The 16,153-nt window shown below is 33.6% G+C and overlaps 3 protein-coding genes across 3 annotated transcripts; 1 reads left to right on the top strand and 2 right to left on the bottom strand.

Annotated features, from left to right (window-relative positions):
* Nucleotides 1-773: 773 nt before the first annotated feature.
* LOC105107817 (probable arabinosyltransferase ARAD1) lies at nucleotides 774-4,194 on the bottom strand. The gene is made up of 3 exons (XM_011001869.1): nucleotides 3,205-4,194; nucleotides 2,154-2,519; nucleotides 774-1,236 (listed from the first exon to the last, which is right to left on the bottom strand). The coding sequence occupies exons 1-3, from the start codon at nucleotides 4,084-4,086 to the stop codon at nucleotides 1,048-1,050; spliced, it is 1,437 nt and encodes a 478-aa protein (XP_011000171.1). The 5' UTR covers nucleotides 4,087-4,194; the 3' UTR covers nucleotides 774-1,047.
* A 2,119-nt stretch (nucleotides 4,195-6,313) lies between these two features.
* Nucleotides 6,314-9,715, bottom strand: LOC105107816 (ankyrin repeat-containing protein At5g02620-like). The gene is made up of 7 exons (XM_011001867.1): nucleotides 9,027-9,715; nucleotides 8,435-8,914; nucleotides 8,204-8,353; nucleotides 7,958-8,035; nucleotides 7,671-7,718; nucleotides 7,151-7,593; nucleotides 6,314-7,058 (listed from the first exon to the last, which is right to left on the bottom strand). The coding sequence occupies exons 1-7, from the start codon at nucleotides 9,568-9,570 to the stop codon at nucleotides 6,444-6,446; spliced, it is 2,358 nt and encodes a 785-aa protein (XP_011000169.1). The 5' UTR covers nucleotides 9,571-9,715; the 3' UTR covers nucleotides 6,314-6,443.
* A 3,284-nt stretch (nucleotides 9,716-12,999) lies between these two features.
* On the top strand, nucleotides 13,000-14,256 carry LOC105107815 (membrane steroid-binding protein 2-like). Its single transcript, XM_011001866.1, has 2 exons — nucleotides 13,000-13,511; nucleotides 13,771-14,256. The coding sequence occupies exons 1-2, from the start codon at nucleotides 13,171-13,173 to the stop codon at nucleotides 14,018-14,020; spliced, it is 591 nt and encodes a 196-aa protein (XP_011000168.1). The 5' UTR covers nucleotides 13,000-13,170; the 3' UTR covers nucleotides 14,021-14,256.
* The last annotated feature ends 1,897 nt before the right edge of the window (nucleotides 14,257-16,153 follow it).

The following is a 16,153-nucleotide window of genomic DNA, read 5'->3' as shown; positions in this document are numbered from 1 at the left end:
TTTGAATTTTTTATTATTATTTGTTTGTTTTTCTAATTAAATTTTATTTTCAATTTCACCCCTTAATATTTGATTTCAAATTAATTTTATATCAAATTTAGACTTTATTTTTTTATTTTTTTATTAAATTAAATTTTCAATTTTACCCTTATTATTTAATAATTAAACTTCATAATATTATTCAAATGGCTAATTTCCCTCCCAACAATTCCACTCCCATCCCATCCCATCCCATTTCAATTTTAAAGTTTGCCTCTAAAATTGAAATATTGGCTCTCTCTCCTCTAAGCAGCTAGATTGTCATTTACCAACCTGGCCGGTGCATCTGCAGCTAAATTTTGAAATTCTGCAACTATTTTTCATTTATAGCTAAAAAAATAAATATTTATTATCTATTGAGAATGGAATGATTATCATAAACAATTTTTTTCTCTTTTCTCTCTTTTCTTTTTTCTATCAAACATAAGCAACAAACAAACAATATCTGTTTTTTCTATCAAACACATCTTTGTTCTCATTATTTCCGAACTCCAGTATTTTGAGAACAGTATCACTAATTTACCAACAGATGATGGTATATAAAGCTAGTTTTGTAAACAAAGCAAGAAACATGGATGACGCTGATATGAAAAAATCAAACAAAATCATGGTAATTTTATTTTCTACATGTACACGTCCAATATCGAGGCTGATCAAATGCTACGTAACATGAGTTGTGAACTTATGAAAAATTATATAAAAAAATAGGAAAAATAAATCTACAACCATGATTGCTGAGAAAACAATTTCACGATTCATCACCTTGGTGCATAGTTACAACCAACCTATCCAAGGAGCAATTCTCTCTAACAAGATGGTTTCCTCACCTTTGTGCACTGTTAAAACAAACGTGTTCAAGGAGCAGGGGGCTCCTTCCTTCTACTTCAGACAATAAAAGCTATGCGTTAACATTTGTCATTCTTCTGGACCTAAGAAAGAGCCTTTCCCCGAGAACATCTGGATACATATGAACTAAGCTTTTGCATTTGCTTCAAGACGAACTTGGTATCACAAGGATGTGATCAGTGCACTCTGGTTTGTACATAGACAAGAACAGTCTGGTTCAGTAGAATCCTTCTTAACAAGCCGTTTGTCACGATTAATCATCAGTTGAATAAGAGGCAGTTTTTGTGCTACTTCACGCCATATTTCATTCACAGTTCCATTTGAATCACTGTACACAAAATATCGCCTCACCTGAATCATACAATTCAAAATAGCAACCATTAAAATATAAGCAACTGATGTTACAACAAGTTTTGATCATTAAGGAAATGACTTCAACATGTCAGATAAAACATTAAGGAATGAATGGAATGTAAGTATATAACTGCAATAATACGTTTAAGATCATGCTTTTTAATTAGTTAAATACATTAAAAGCAATTTTTTTATTCCATCCTTGTTCAGCATGCAAGTAATGATACTTATTATGGTCATCCATATAAAAATATGTTTAAAATCATGCCTTTTAATTAGCTTTCTCGATGCATACGGAAACAACACATGAAAAACAATAAGCACAAATTTTGCCGAATCAACACATGAAAAACAATAAGCACAAATTTTGCCGAAAAGGGTCGCCAGACAAAAATCCTAATTTGAAATTTTACGGCTTAATATTTTCTCTTCTAGTAGTCTTTTTTCTCAGGTTTACAACTCCTTAAATAAACCCGAAAACTAATCTAAACAAACTAGGAAACCTGAAAATAAAGGAAAAGGAATAAAAGTCCTAAACAAGATAGAAAAAATAAAATTATTACGCATGATATTTAATTTCCTAAACCAAATAGTAAAAAATAGAAATAACTAGGAAAAATAATTTTCCTTAAAACCTCTTGCATCATTTCTTCAGCCAATAAAAAGAAACTTCAGTTTTTACTAGTATAATGCTCCCTCGTCCCACTTCTATCTATTTAATACAGACAGGAATTCCAAATCCCTACTTCTAACAAAAGACTCATCATTTCTTTCCAAGAATACCCAAAATCAATAACTGTGACAGCTACAGAACAACAACAATACAATGAAAGATTAAGAAGAGAGCAACAAAGACTGGAACACCTTCAGCAATATAGAAGGTTGGATTATAAGTAAATGCAAGTAGAATTTACCTCTCTCATCTCTTTCTGATATTCCAGAATTTTCTCAGTGGATACTGCTCTCAGCGTTCTAACTAAATATCCTGGCTTTAGAGAAGACTCAGTGTCCACAAAAATTGCAATCTTTCTGTAGTCTATGACATCTTCAAAAGGTAACTCAATGCTATCACTGACTATCAATGGAACACACAAACTAACAATGGAATCAAATAGTCGGCAAGCTGAAGGAGTATCACCAGCAGGATTCAAACAGAACTTTGAAGTATGCATGCCACGTGTAGCTGTGCGTCGATTCTCCCTAGATTGTGTGCCATGCCTTATTACAACATCCTCTTCTTTCTCAAGCATTTGAAAAAGCAGATCACGAATTTTTCCACCCTGTAAACGCAAAGCATTCAAAGAAAACATGAGATCATGAAAAGTAGTGACCTAAATATCAGTAAAAGTAATATTTTTCTTTCAATAAAACATCTTCAAATGCCATGCTATATATCACCTTTATCACCTATATATCTCAAATGCCATGCTATATATCACCTTTATCCATTCAGGGCAGTACTAAGGATAGTCACTTCAAACAAAACTATGTATTAGTATCTCTACTTAGCATGACAAGTAATTCTTAAGGGAACTGACCACTGGTGACATATAAGCACCTATTTCTGTCTATGGAACTACAATGCATTAATCTCACCACTGGTTTGGAGATCCTTAAAGCAACTACCCCTGGTGCTACATCATAATAAACCCATAACAATGTTATCTTTCAATTTCTCAAAAATAATTAACATTTCTCCAACAAGTTTCTATAATCTTTAAAAACAATCATCTTTCCTATACACCCAGGAATAACGAAAACGTTTTAACAATTCTCCACACCTATACCCTTCTCTCAACCAAACAAGGGCATAAACACGTCAATTCTCAAATTTATAACACGAATAATGCTAAGAACAATAGTTCTTAATGAAACTATCATCAATAATTTCATCTTTCAATTTCTCACACACAATAAATCTTTTCTTTCAGCAATTTCACATTGACTTTAAGAAAATAAACTTACATCTTTCCGGTACCGATTGCCCATGAAAAACAAGAGCGTTTTCCTCTCCTCCACGCCAATATCGCCATTATAGACATTAATCCTATGCGAGTAAGGCACGATGACATCCTTAATCAAGGACCCTTGATCACTTCTAACCCGCCCGAAATCTGACAATAACAAAACCGCATTCTTGACCCGGTCCAAGACCCGATAAAGTGCATTCGGATCCCCAGCAAAAATCACATGATCCCTCCCATTATTCCTCCTCCAATACTCCTGCTCCTCTAACCACTCCACCAGCTCTTCTTGCATCTTCTCATCACTATAAACCGGATCCGTCCCGGGTACTGTCCCGACCCGAGCTGGATTCACTATCAAACTGAGAGAAGAAAACACCGGAACATAAAACAAGTCAGCCTCCTCCGGGTCATTGGCTTTCACCACAGGTGACCCAACCCGGTCCAAATCGGGTCGGGAAAGATCCAAATACATGTACCATTCACCCATGTGTTGGTGACCCGGGTAACTCACCTTAGACAAGTCAGAAGAGCCACGCGCCAACGCATGATTCTCGATGATTCCAGTAGTGAACTTCTTGGGCAGATCATACATGAAAACTCTAACTTTCTTCTCATTTTCCGTCGCTTTCTCGGGAAATTCTTGGAAATTTTCTCGAGAAATTTGCTCGGCGAAGAGAGATGAAGTTGTGGAGGAGATACCGGTAGCGGCGGCGGCTGTGGATGAGCTGAGGAAGGTGTTGAAGAAAGCGTAGATGATGAGGATTGTGCATGCAGAGAAAATAAGGGTTTGTTTTAATAGAGAGGATTTTCGCGCCATCATGCGGGGAAGTTTGCTGGAATTTGGGGATTTAGGGGTTCTGATCTTTAATCTCTCACTCATAATTTTTGCTAGTGGTGGTAGAGGAGGGCTAGCTGAGTGCCGGAGCACGGTTATAATGTGCAGCTGATACGTCAGAAGATGCCACGTCTTTTGATGCTTTTAAGTAACTTAACGTGATTTTGGGAAGGCGGATCATTGTATCTAGTAGTCCAATCACCTTCTAAATTCTTGTTATCTTTTAAATCAAGAAAATGATCAGAAGATTTGTCTTGATCAAGCTGTCCAAAATAATCATTACTTTTTTTTTAATGAATATGCTTTAGAATTATGATCAATATTTTTCGATCTAATTTTTTTTGTAATAATATCAAGTTAGATTTATCAAAATTATATTTATTCTAACATAAAATAATATAATTTTTATTTTTTAAAATTTATTCTTAATTTCAACATATGTAATTGGAAAAATATAAAAATTAATAATTTTAAAATTTAAATTTTAAAAAAATAAAATTGGATGACAATGTTAATCATTATTTAAATATATGTTTGATATTGTGGTGTAGAATATTTTTTAAAATTGGTTATCACATTAAAATGTATTGAAATATTTTTATATATTTTTTTAAATTTTGACATCATCATATTAAAACTATCAAAAAAACACTAAAATAACATTGGTTTAATGTTTTTCCATACTAAATATATTTTTAAAACACATCAGATATAAATCAAAATGCAATACTAAATAACTTTTAAAATTGGTACAATTGTATGTTAACTTAAAGAATTTGTGACTTATAGTATAACCTAGATTAAATTTCAAATAAAATATATATATATATATATATATATATCTCAATATAATTAATTATGTATTTTACAATGAGGTACCAAACCTACTCTAAATTTAAATGATTAGGTTGAATTTTTAGTGATATAGTTGAATCTAATTTTTTTACATAAAAATAATGAAATAATATTATTTTATATTTTTAATAAAATATTTGATCTAAATTAACCTATAACTTGTAAATTAATTTGGTAAGCGAGTTAAATCCTATACTAAATTTGATAACAATGATCAATAGATTCAATACTACTAGAATCACGAGAGTTTTATTGACCTTGTGTTAAACTTGAGATGAAATTAATTAAATATATTAGTTTATTTTTAATACAATGTATGGTAATAAATATTACTATAGTGGATTAATATTGCTGAGGAATAATGATTAAAAAAAGGTTTTAAATTTTAAAGGGAATGGACCGTGGGGTCGACGATAGGAAGCGTTGATGGATATATTTAGAGTATCTTCTCGCATAAGATGATGATATCAGGAGAATTTAGCTAAGTTGCTTAACAATTTGATAAAAGAAAATAACATTGCTACATCAAGAGGTGTTAATGACATTCTTGAAATTACAGACATCAAATCAGCTCTTGATTAGGGTTTTTTTTTTTCAGTGCATTATAATGTGTCCAACAAGTTTAATAATAGTTTTATTTTTTCTCCATTCAAGAAAAGTATATGAACTGAAGTGCAAGATAAGGTTACAAAGTGACTTGTTCATCACATTTTCAGGTTTACTTGTTCATCACATTTTAGAGAATCTAACTCGAGATATTAGTTAGGTAATTTGATCAATTCAAATCATTATCCATTTCATTTGATGTAAGCTAATTTCTAAACCATCCTCTGTCGAGGTTAGAAGTTTGATAGGTTTATCATAGTAAATTTAGGTAAATTTATTTTTTTATTTTATAAAAAAACCATATTATTTTTAAAAAAAAATCAAGAATTTTTGATCAGATAGATTAGGTAACAGATTAACTTAAATTTTTTATTAAGACACACTAAGTTAATCTCTCGTATCTATTTTTAAACTTGATCTGGTTTAAATCTTAAAATTCACCATTATCAAATCTTGAAATTTTAACAATATATAAATACTTAACCTCCAATCTAATAATTTCCCTGTCTCCCTCACTCATTGAACTGATATGCAATTTAATTGCTTAATCATTAACAGGAAATGGTAAAAGGAACAGCCTTGATAGCAAAATTCATGCTCAAAAATCCTGAATGGTTTAGATGAAGTGCTTAATGGGAGGAAGGCCTTTAAGCGATCCTTCTTATCAGAATCTCACCCTCCAGTTATTAACAGTACTTGAAAGCACAACCCTCACCCCTTTGTCTCCCCTCAGCACATGTACTCTCCTTGAAAAGGTCATGGACTCAAAGAGGTTAGCAGCTTCACAATTTCTTTGTTTTAACCAAGGATCAGCCAAAAGAAAGTTGAATTGGCTTCTGAAATTCAACTTCTTTTCATTCCTTTGCACATAATTCACAAGTTCTAAATCGAGGGCTCATGATGCTAGTCAGATGTCACAAGAATGTTTTGTTAAACTATTATCAGTATAGCATATCTGTGCTTTTTCGGGCGAAAATGCCAGCCCCGTATGAAGAATGGATCATATCAACAAAAAGTGGAAATTGTAAAAATGCAAATAAAGTTACAGGGACGGAGGAACCTAGAGAAATAGGGACACCAATCCATGCCAATCGATGGTCAAGCACAATGCAAAAGGTTGCAGCAAATGCTACAAGCATGGCTGCTATAGAGCAAAAGAGTGTTGCAAGACCTACTACCAATCTTTTCGGCAGGGACTCTACGAAATCTTCTTCTGCGTAACGAGAGGTAAGTATGGAAAGGAACATTAATATAGAAGTAACTGAAGAGAAGAGTGCAAATGCATCTGCCACGGCAAAGACTATGAAAGATGTAGACGCCAAAACAAGTGGAGTGCCTTTGCTGTTGTCATTGCCTCCTGGTACTGTGAAAATTGCAGCAAACATCACTGTAGTAATTAGTGTAGCAAGAAGCATGCATGATGAAGCAGTATTCTTCATCCATTTCTCTCCTTCTTTAACCAGCCCTCTATGTTCTTCGGTAAATAACATTCGAGGTGTTCTACCATTCTTGTCTCTCATCTCCTTTAATGAAGGCTGCACATTCTTCTCAACTTCCTAAAGATATAGAATAGAAAACCAAAGTAAGAAATTAATAATCCTGTAGCTTCAAAATAGAAGTATGACAAAGTTGTGGGTCCAGTAAGAACCTTGAACCACAATAATTCTCTCTGCATCTGAAGGGCTGCGCCGGAAATAACATTAAGTTTATCCCGAGGTGCAATCATTCCAGCCAAATGCAATATGTTGGCATTGTTAATATCTTTATAAGCAGTAATCATGTCCTTGTGTGCTCCAATATCATTAATGAGGCTAAAGATCTTTTCCTGGCGATGTGCTACGGCGATGTGAAAAATGCTTCTACTTTGCTCATTAACTTTCCATATTAAATCAGGATAAGAGCGTATAAGTGCAGTTATAAACTCAACAATTCCAAACTCTGCCGCAACGAAGAGTGGCTGTGACGGGCTTGCAAGCAACTCTGCAATTTGGCAGTCATCCAATAACAGAACTTGTTCCCACGACAGCTTAACCAGCTCAAGAACTTGTGTGTGCATCAACTTCTTGTCATAAACTGCCTTGATTCCAGGGACTATAAAAGAAAATAACTCAGAAAATGTACTTGTTAATGTGAACTCAATGAACTCATTACTATATATTTCAGCATACCATTCATTTGTATCGCACGGAAAAGTTGTCCCACCAAGCTGAGAGACTCTGTCATGATTCAAGAACCCAAATTGCTAAGTAATTCCAAGTCAAATTTCAGTACTGTGAAAGTATTAGTTTTGTCATTAATGTAACTGACAAAATCTCTACCAATATAAACTGATAAGATTGAGACTCGAAAAGTTTCTCTTATAAACAGACAAGGTTAAGATCCATATGCCTTTATGTTGATGAAAGCTTTTGACTAAAATGCATTGGAAAAGTGATCATGAGTTTAATCAACAAACCTTGATTACTCCTGTGCCTATGGATTTGGAAGATGCTAGATGGGCAGCTACATTTGGTAGGTACTTCCACAAAGATCCCTAAGAAGTATGTAAACTGCAACAGTTAATCATCACAGACCAGAAAATAACGACAATTGAAGTCTGAAGATTCAAGATATAAGAAATATATGTGGTTTATTACAAACCAGTGGAAAGAATTCCTTCATGATTTAATGTTAATTTAAGGGGGCAACAGAAAATACTCACATGGATAAATAAATCTATGCCAGAATCCAAGCCCACTTTTGCTGGCAAATGCTGATGATTTTCGAGCTAAAACATGAAGTGCTGTCTCCCCATTTTGATCTCGCTGAATTGCTAATTCTGGTTGGTGTTGAATGATGCTCAAGGCTACATCTATGAATACAAAAAGGGGGTTTAGTTAGGCCAGGCCCTGATCAATATGCTATTCATTGAGTAACAGGAGCTATTTCTTACCAAACAAATCGGTGCTGATGGTAGCAATAAGCAGACCGATGTAGTCATCTCGCGTTAAATATTCGTCTGAAGTGACAGAGTAGAGATACCAGACCATGTCTTTGTGTCCGAATAACGCAGCTATATAAAGAGGCGTCACTCCTCTGTTGTTCCTCATCATTGGCAAGTTTCTATTCTTGCTCACCATCATTTCTGCTAATTTGGTGACTCCTGAGGCAGCTGCATAACATAGAGCAGTATTATTGTACTTGTTCCGTAAAGCTAAATCGGTTCGCGTCATCGACTTGACCACCTCCTCAACGAACTTGGTATGTTTAGCCCCTGCTGCGATATGGAGAACCGTGTCCATCTCCTTGGTGATCCTAACATTTATAGCACCTGGATGGGATTTAAAGAACTCATCAGCCTTTTCCCAGTCACCCTTCATTGCAGCTTGGTATAAAGGTGCGTATAAGGTAAGCCCAGTGGTGCTTCTTTTTCCTGTCATGAAATAAATTAATCATTAATTCTCATATGTTTACCTCAACTCCTCAGGATGCATAAGACAAAAACTGGCAACAAATTATACAATCTATGCTTACTGTCTACTGACCTTTCACAAGACCATGTGAAATCGTCGGAGGAGCTGGGAGAGGTGCAGCTGCAGATTTGCTATAAAGGTCAATGCTAGCAGGTGCCGAAAGAGATTGTTGCTTGGTTAAGTCAATTGTCACAGTCCGCTCCGAGTAGAGAGTTGCAGGTGCTGAATTGGGGAATGTGTTGAAAAGTGATTGCATCCGCTGAAGAGACCCAATTGCATTTTCTTTATGAAGCTGAGCAGCAGCCGGCGATGGAACAGAACTCTCATGATCAGTTATGTCAATTGAAACATGATGTTGTGAGTTCAGGGATGCAACTGCAGGGGCTGCTGAACGGGGAAGAACCTTAAGCAACTCCTGCTTTTCCACTACAAGATGCTTATCAACTGCGGTTTCTGGAAGAGAAGGCATGAACCGAGGGACTTGATGTGAATACGAAGAAGTTGTTGCATAGCCTCTCCCAGATGTTGAAGTACTAATTTCCATACTCGGACCAGAAAACCTTTCTGGGAAGCATGAAGAGATTGAAGGAGATCTTTCCAGCTTGATACGACTCATAATTTCTCACAAATCTTCAAATTGCAAAATGTGCAAGAGAAGTACGCCACAACAAACAATCGATGCACGTATGCATATATATATATATATGTACGTGCATATATATATCATCACAAAGATTCAAGTGTGAAAGCACATCAACAAGCAAACAAAACAAAGCAAGTAAAGAAAAGAAAACACAGTACACATAGGATAGGCAAATGCAAGGAATAATTTCAAAAAGGGAACCTTCTTTACTCTGCAAGAAGGACCCCCATATCCCCATCTGCCTTTTGAAATTGTGGTTTCGACAGGTATTGCAAACTTTCCTGGAATCATACTATTGACCTTCAAAGTTGCCCCACATGGAGAAAATCTTCCATTGATGTGGCCCAGCAGTGCCAAGTAGTTTCTGACAACGTAATTTGAAATTATCTTATCACTTCTAGAATTGTGACAAGTCTACTACAAATTGACCAATCTTACTTAATGGTAAATGTCAATAGCATTCACACAGAAAAAATTCAAACCATGCTCACAGATCATCTCATGTCTGATGTCCTATGGTGTCTAAACGAGTATGGATAAGCACAACAGATACAAATACTGAGACGATTTCAGAGATCAAAATTCCATGTGGGGTCCCTGGTACTGATCAATTCCGCCTTAAATTTCCTACCTCGTGCCAGACTTTGGAGCTCACATCATTGACTTAGATCATACATTAAACAATTTCAGTCTCTAAATCAAGCCAGTGTTGTCAAATAGCCAACCCGATTCATTCGATTGCTTCACTTGCACGCATGCAAAAAATCATATAGCTAGATAGAGCAAAATTTCCAGCGTTCATCTGGTCAACTCGTTAAATAATCCAATAAATATATCTAACCAAAATCTACATTATACATGCAAGATAATAATAATTTTGTTGACATTTTAATAATAAAATTAATTAAATTAAATTAAATTAAAAAACCAACTAAAGCGGATGGGAGAATCACTATGATCCTCTCCTGTCTATTATAGATTTCACATTTCATTATACAAGTTAATAAATATACCGTAGTTTCATAAACTAGTAAAGGGATGTCCGAGATTGAGGTATAAAATATTTTTTTAAAAAAATACAAAATAAAAAAATATTTTTTTAAATATTTTTTTTTTAAAATACAAAATAAAATTTTTTAATTTTTTATTTAATTTTTAACATTAGTGTATCAATAAAACTATAAAAATATTAATTTAATATTTTTTCAAGTAAAAAAAAAACTTTTAAAAAGAACTTAAAAATAAAAGCAGAAATTATGCCAAATACTTCTAAAGTGTTTGAAATAGTGGTAATTATTATTTTTTAAAGTGTTTTTCACATAAAAATATATTAAAATAATATATTTTTTATTTTTAAAGATTATCAACCTATTATGATGATATAAAAATACAGAATAATTAAAAAAGACCATTCCACGTCTAATTTTCTATCGTGTCTCTATTATTCGAAAGTGGATGATGCCGCCGGGGTCCTCCCCTATATATTTTTTATATAAAATGGAAAAAAATTGTATTGTAGCTTGAAAAAAGAAAAGACTTGTAAAAGTCAATAATAACGCAGACTGCATTCTGTTTAAGTCAATGCAAAAAGAGACAGACATCGGCAAGGGAAGTAGCGCAGAAATTTCTAGGTAAAAATGGATTGAAATTGACGGTTCTCCCGGATCCCATCTTGTATGACCTTTTGAGGAGGCATAAACGCGTCTATGTATGTATGTATGTATGAGAGGAAACAACGGGGAAAGTCGAGCACAGGAAAACGCAGAGGCCACGGCCTCAGTATGGCGGGTGTTTCACGTGAGGAAAAACCTAATCTAGTCCTCGATATATGTCAGAATTTTCAGTTTGGTTCCTACTAAATTAAAAAATTCAATTTCATCCTGAACTTATCCTTGGCTGGACAAAATCATCACCAAAATCTCAAAAGCTCCCAATATCTAAATTTGTTTGTACACATAAAGTGTCCGACAATGATTTGCTTAAGGCTGATTTTTCAGTAATTTTGGTAGATTTAGAACTAGCGTTAATTCACATTAATAATGGTGTGATTAAAGGGTGATATTGTAAAGTAGATGATAGACATGGAATGAAATTTAAATTATTTTTGGCCATGCAAAAAATTGAGAAAACCATGGTTCTGAACTACTTTGGCTTTACTAGTTGACTCGCTAACTCACTGACCTAAGATTTAGATAAAAGGTGAGTTTTATTTGAGATTATATTAAGTTGAATTAGTAATAAAAAAGAGATTATATTAAGTTGAATTAGTAATAAATTTTTTTTAAATTCATATTTTTTTAATTATCTAAAACAATAATATTTTAAAAAATAAAATAAAAAACAACATATATTGAATTATAGATTAAATGTAGTTGCGGTTACTTTTCAAAATAATTTTTATTTAAAAATACATTAAAATATTATTATTATTATTATTTAAAAATTATTTGTGATATCAGCGTTTCAAAACAATTTAAAAGCATAAAAAATTATTAATTTAAAATAAAAAAATAAAATTTATTTAAAAATAAAAAACAAACAGGAAATTAAACTAATAACCCGAACCACGGAGAAAATGTCCTGACACGGGATTACAAAATGATGTTTTCTTTTCATTAGAGTTCAGGGGTTCGTGGACAGGCTGGGCAGGGTTTGGGCCTTAATTAACGCTTCTATGACCCTAAATTCTAATGAAGTCCAGTTCTAAGCCTGTTTTTGAAGACTGACCTTCATTCTTGAAACTCGTTGGACTGAGCATAAGACTTCTTTATAAACCAAGTTGTCACAATCTTGTCTGGCCCAATACACACACATACTAGACTTGTCCCACAGGTTAATATAAATTTTTTAAAAAATATTAAAAATATTTTACTAATATTATTAAACCTATATCCAGGTTAATTTTTAAATCTTTAATCTGAAAATGAAGCCAGACCCGCGATACGTAGATATGATAATTATATCAAATAAAAGTTAGAGAAAATAAATCCTATATTACTAAGCATGATTTGTAAAAAAATCAAAGAAATATTTAGTAAAAAAATTAAAAATTAAAAGCAAAACTATTATTATGATCAGCCTACAATGATTCCTCCATGTTAGCTTTTGTTTAAATAATAAATTAAATAAACAAATAAAACATATAAGTATTAAAATATACTCACTCTAAAATATAATTTTCTGATTCGAAAACCAATCTAGAAAAAAATTTGAAGTCATTAAATTAAATTTGGATTAATTTTTTTCATTTAAATGATGTTTTATTCTCTTAAAAAAAAATTAAAATTCATTTGACTTAGATTTAATCGGCCTAATTGAGTCTGATTAATCAAATTTAACCGGATGAAGTTTTTATATCCAATTACAAATTCTTGCATTGCAAGAATTTTTTATGCTTTCTATTTCTTCTGTGAGGGAGAAATAAATCAATAAGAGAGTTTTGAACAAAAGGTTGGTGGAAAAGGGTCAACTCGTGTGGCAGTAGGTAAGCTTACATAACAAAGAGGAAGCATTAGGTAAGCCAATACCCATTAACAAAAGGAAGAAAAAATAATATTGAGAGGAATTCAAGAAATGGGCCTCTACGCAACTGCAATGGAAACCATGGAAGCATACACAGGCCTATCACCGGCAGCTTTTTTCACGATTGCCGCCGTTATGGTGGTGGTTTACAAGATAGTTGGCAGCATGTTTGTGGACCCAGAAGAGTTTGACAAGAAGCCCATCAACGCGAGTGGTAGCATGGCCACCAACCAACCACCACCACCACCACAACCACAACCACCAACGATTCAGGAGCCAGTTCAGTTGGGAGATGTTACAGAAGAAGAATTGAGAGCTTATGATGGTTCTGATCCTAATAAGCCTCTTCTCATGGCTATCAAAGGCAAGATCTATGATGTCTCTCGCTCCAGGTAATTCCTCTCTTTCTCTCTGTTGCTGCTGCTGTTCTTGTTTTGTAAAATAAACATTTCCGGTCGGATTAGCTGACAAACTTCGAATTAGCACCGAATGTATTATACAATTTTCAATTGGGTCCCAATATAGCAATTTTATCAATTAGGTCCTAAATGGCTTAAACATTTCTCAATTGGGTCCTTCTATCAATTCTTATAAAATTACTTGTCATGCCTGAAAAAAATTCTGAAACTTAACTTGATGTGCACTGTGCAGGATGTTTTATGGTCCTGGTGGTCCATATGCATTGTTTGCTGGCAGGGAAGCTAGCAGAGCCTTAGCACTCATGTCTTTCGACCCCCGAGATCTTAATGGGAACCTCGAAGGCTTAAGTGAACCTGAGCTTGAAGTTTTACAGGACTGGGAATATAAATTCATGGAAAAATATGTGAAGGTTGGGCAGCTTGTGGGCACTGATCAACCTGTTAATGGAGGTGAAGTCCAAGAGAGTGAGAAACATGACTGAAATCAGGAGCAATGAAAGCTGAGTTTAAGCATGGTTTTTTATGGTTACCAAGTATATAGAAGTGTATGCAAGACATTATTGTAGCAGAGGCATGCATTACATAGATGGAGAGCTACTTGCTGAACATAGATGGTAAGCTTAAACTGAAAGTAGCTTTTTATTTGAACCTACTGGTCATGAAAACATAATTGATTATTTGGCTTTGCCTGATTCACATAGTTTCTTTATCTGTTTCATTTTCTTACAACCAAGAGTGATTCAAACGAGTAGTTTTTGGACCTAGAAGTGGAATGGTTAAAATCTTAAGAACTGTCTTTGGTCCTTAATGAATTCCCAGATTCTGACTACACAGGAAAATTCCAAGTAGCTTTTCTGTTAGCAGGTTTGAAAACAAGTGTTCCTTGTCCTTCTCATGATCTTATTGTTCATTAATCAAGTGAAGTTTCAGCACAAACATATGATATCTTGATTGGAAGTGGAACTGACAAGACTGGTTCAATTCAGTTTGTTAGTTTGTTTAGGTTAGAATAGCAAGTAGCATAAATCTTGTTCATCGTTAAGTAGCATCAAGTACATCTGATTTCATCTTGCCAAATATTTGGCTGTCCTCGGAGAGATGAAGCCTAAAGTCAGTTCGTATCTCCATTATCTTTCACGAGTGGGTCAGTTCGTATCTCCATTATCTTTCACGATCTATTTTGAGTGGGATAGAAATTGGTTTTTAAAGTGTTTTTCACTTAAAAATATATCAAAATAATATTTTTTTTATTTTTAAAACAATTTAAAAACACAAAATTAATTTAAAGTTCAAAAAAGAAAATCAAATTTTCTTCAAATACTACCTTTCACCTATCAGCCTAGTACTCCTTTTCCTACAAGCATTGGGTTTAGATTGTGAAGCTAAAAGAGGGTCGAGTTGTCGCAATGTTGGCTGAGACCTGCAGGCTGAAAATGTTGGTTCTGGTTTTGCCATGGAGTCTCTGCTTACATTTGAATATCGTGGAGGTAGGAGATGAGACAAGACTCAAGGCAGTATGATGTTCTAGTGTTTGGTACGTAGTCTTGACTGTACAAAGAATGATAGGTGACTGAAATGGTGTAGGCCGTAAGAGTTTTCTGGCTAGAGTAGAGACTGACTGGCTCGCCAGAGTACCGGAGGGCAACTTGATGTCTGACTCAGGGCTGAAATCAAATTGATAAGATCGGAATTCATTATCAATCTCCTTGACTTGGCCCATGCTTTTTAACTTATGAAGGAAAATGACTATGACTAAAACATAACCATGGCAGGCATCATTTTTCACTGAAAATTAACACAGCAAAATATTTTACATACGAAACATACCCAATTGCTTTTACAAGGCATTACATGCAGCAGCACGACATTGATTGAAAATTATACGAGAGTTGCATGATGATAAGATTGAGAGGGGAAACCACTACAAAAATTGACAGCGAAAAAAAATATTCATATGATTTTTTTTTTTGAAAACTTTTATATATTTGTTTAATATATAATTATTAAAGAGCAGACATTACTGTAAAGGGCTTCAATCTTATTTAAAAGTAATTATTTATCTAAATAGATTTTTATATTAAGATATATTTAAAATAAATAAAAATCTTAAGACAATTAAGCTCGGGCTTGCACTTCTAGTCTTAAAAATAAAAGCTAGGCAAGTCTAGGTGCTAGAGTTCAGATTTTTTTAAAAGATATTGAATGTTGGGTTTTTCACCCTAACAAATGATGTGTCATTTATTGTAATAGATTTTTAATAATAAAAAAAATTAAGGTGTAAGTTTTGAAAAACTAAAAGCTATAATTTTGAAATTTAATCTGATTTAATAAATTGATGTAAGATTCAATTAATCCAGGACTGGAGTTAGGTTGAATTGATAGAGAATTAACGGAGTTAAGTTGAATTGAAGAAAAAATAGAAAAAAAAAATTTGGTGTAACCCAATGATTCAATTGACCCAGTAAAACACAGTCAAAAATCTGATTGTGACCTCTTCTTTTTTTAATAAATTGATGTAAGATTCAATTAATCTACGACTGGAGTTAGGTTGAATTGATGGAGAATTAATGGAGTTAGGTTGAATTGAAGAAAAAATAGAAGAAAAAAAATATGGT

The sequence above is a fragment of the Populus euphratica genome, unplaced genomic scaffold, assembly GCF_000495115.2.
Source record: "Populus euphratica unplaced genomic scaffold, PopEup_1.0 scaffold413.1, whole genome shotgun sequence".
Taxonomy (NCBI): domain Eukaryota; kingdom Viridiplantae; phylum Streptophyta; class Magnoliopsida; order Malpighiales; family Salicaceae; genus Populus; species Populus euphratica.
This window is presented reverse-complemented; position numbering and strand designations above follow the sequence as displayed.

Bases quoted from the DNA above. Each gene is read 5' to 3' on its own strand.
- LOC105107816 (XM_011001867.1), bottom strand. From the start codon at position 9,570: ATGAGTCGTATCAAGCTGGAAAGATCTCCTTCAATCTCTTCATGCTTC. The intron at 8,036-8,203 runs GTGAGTATTTTC...CATACTTCTTAG, and splicing joins GCATAGATTTATTTATCCAT to GGATCTTTGTGGAAGTACCT. The intron at 7,059-7,150 runs GTTCTTACTGGA...CTATATCTTTAG, and splicing joins GAGAATTATTGTGGTTCAAG to GAAGTTGAGAAGAATGTGCA.
- LOC105107815 (XM_011001866.1), top strand. From the start codon at position 13,171: ATGGGCCTCTACGCAACTGCAATGGAAACCATGGAAGCATACACAGGC. The intron at 13,512-13,770 runs GTAATTCCTCTC...TGCACTGTGCAG, and splicing joins TATGATGTCTCTCGCTCCAG to GATGTTTTATGGTCCTGGTG.
- LOC105107817 (XM_011001869.1), bottom strand. From the start codon at position 4,086: ATGAGTGAGAGATTAAAGATCAGAACCCCTAAATCCCCAAATTCCAGC. The intron at 2,520-3,204 runs GTAAGTTTATTT...TTGCGTTTACAG, and splicing joins GCAATCGGTACCGGAAAGAT to GGTGGAAAAATTCGTGATCT. The intron at 1,237-2,153 runs GTAAATTCTACT...TGTATGATTCAG, and splicing joins ATCAGAAAGAGATGAGAGAG to GTGAGGCGATATTTTGTGTA.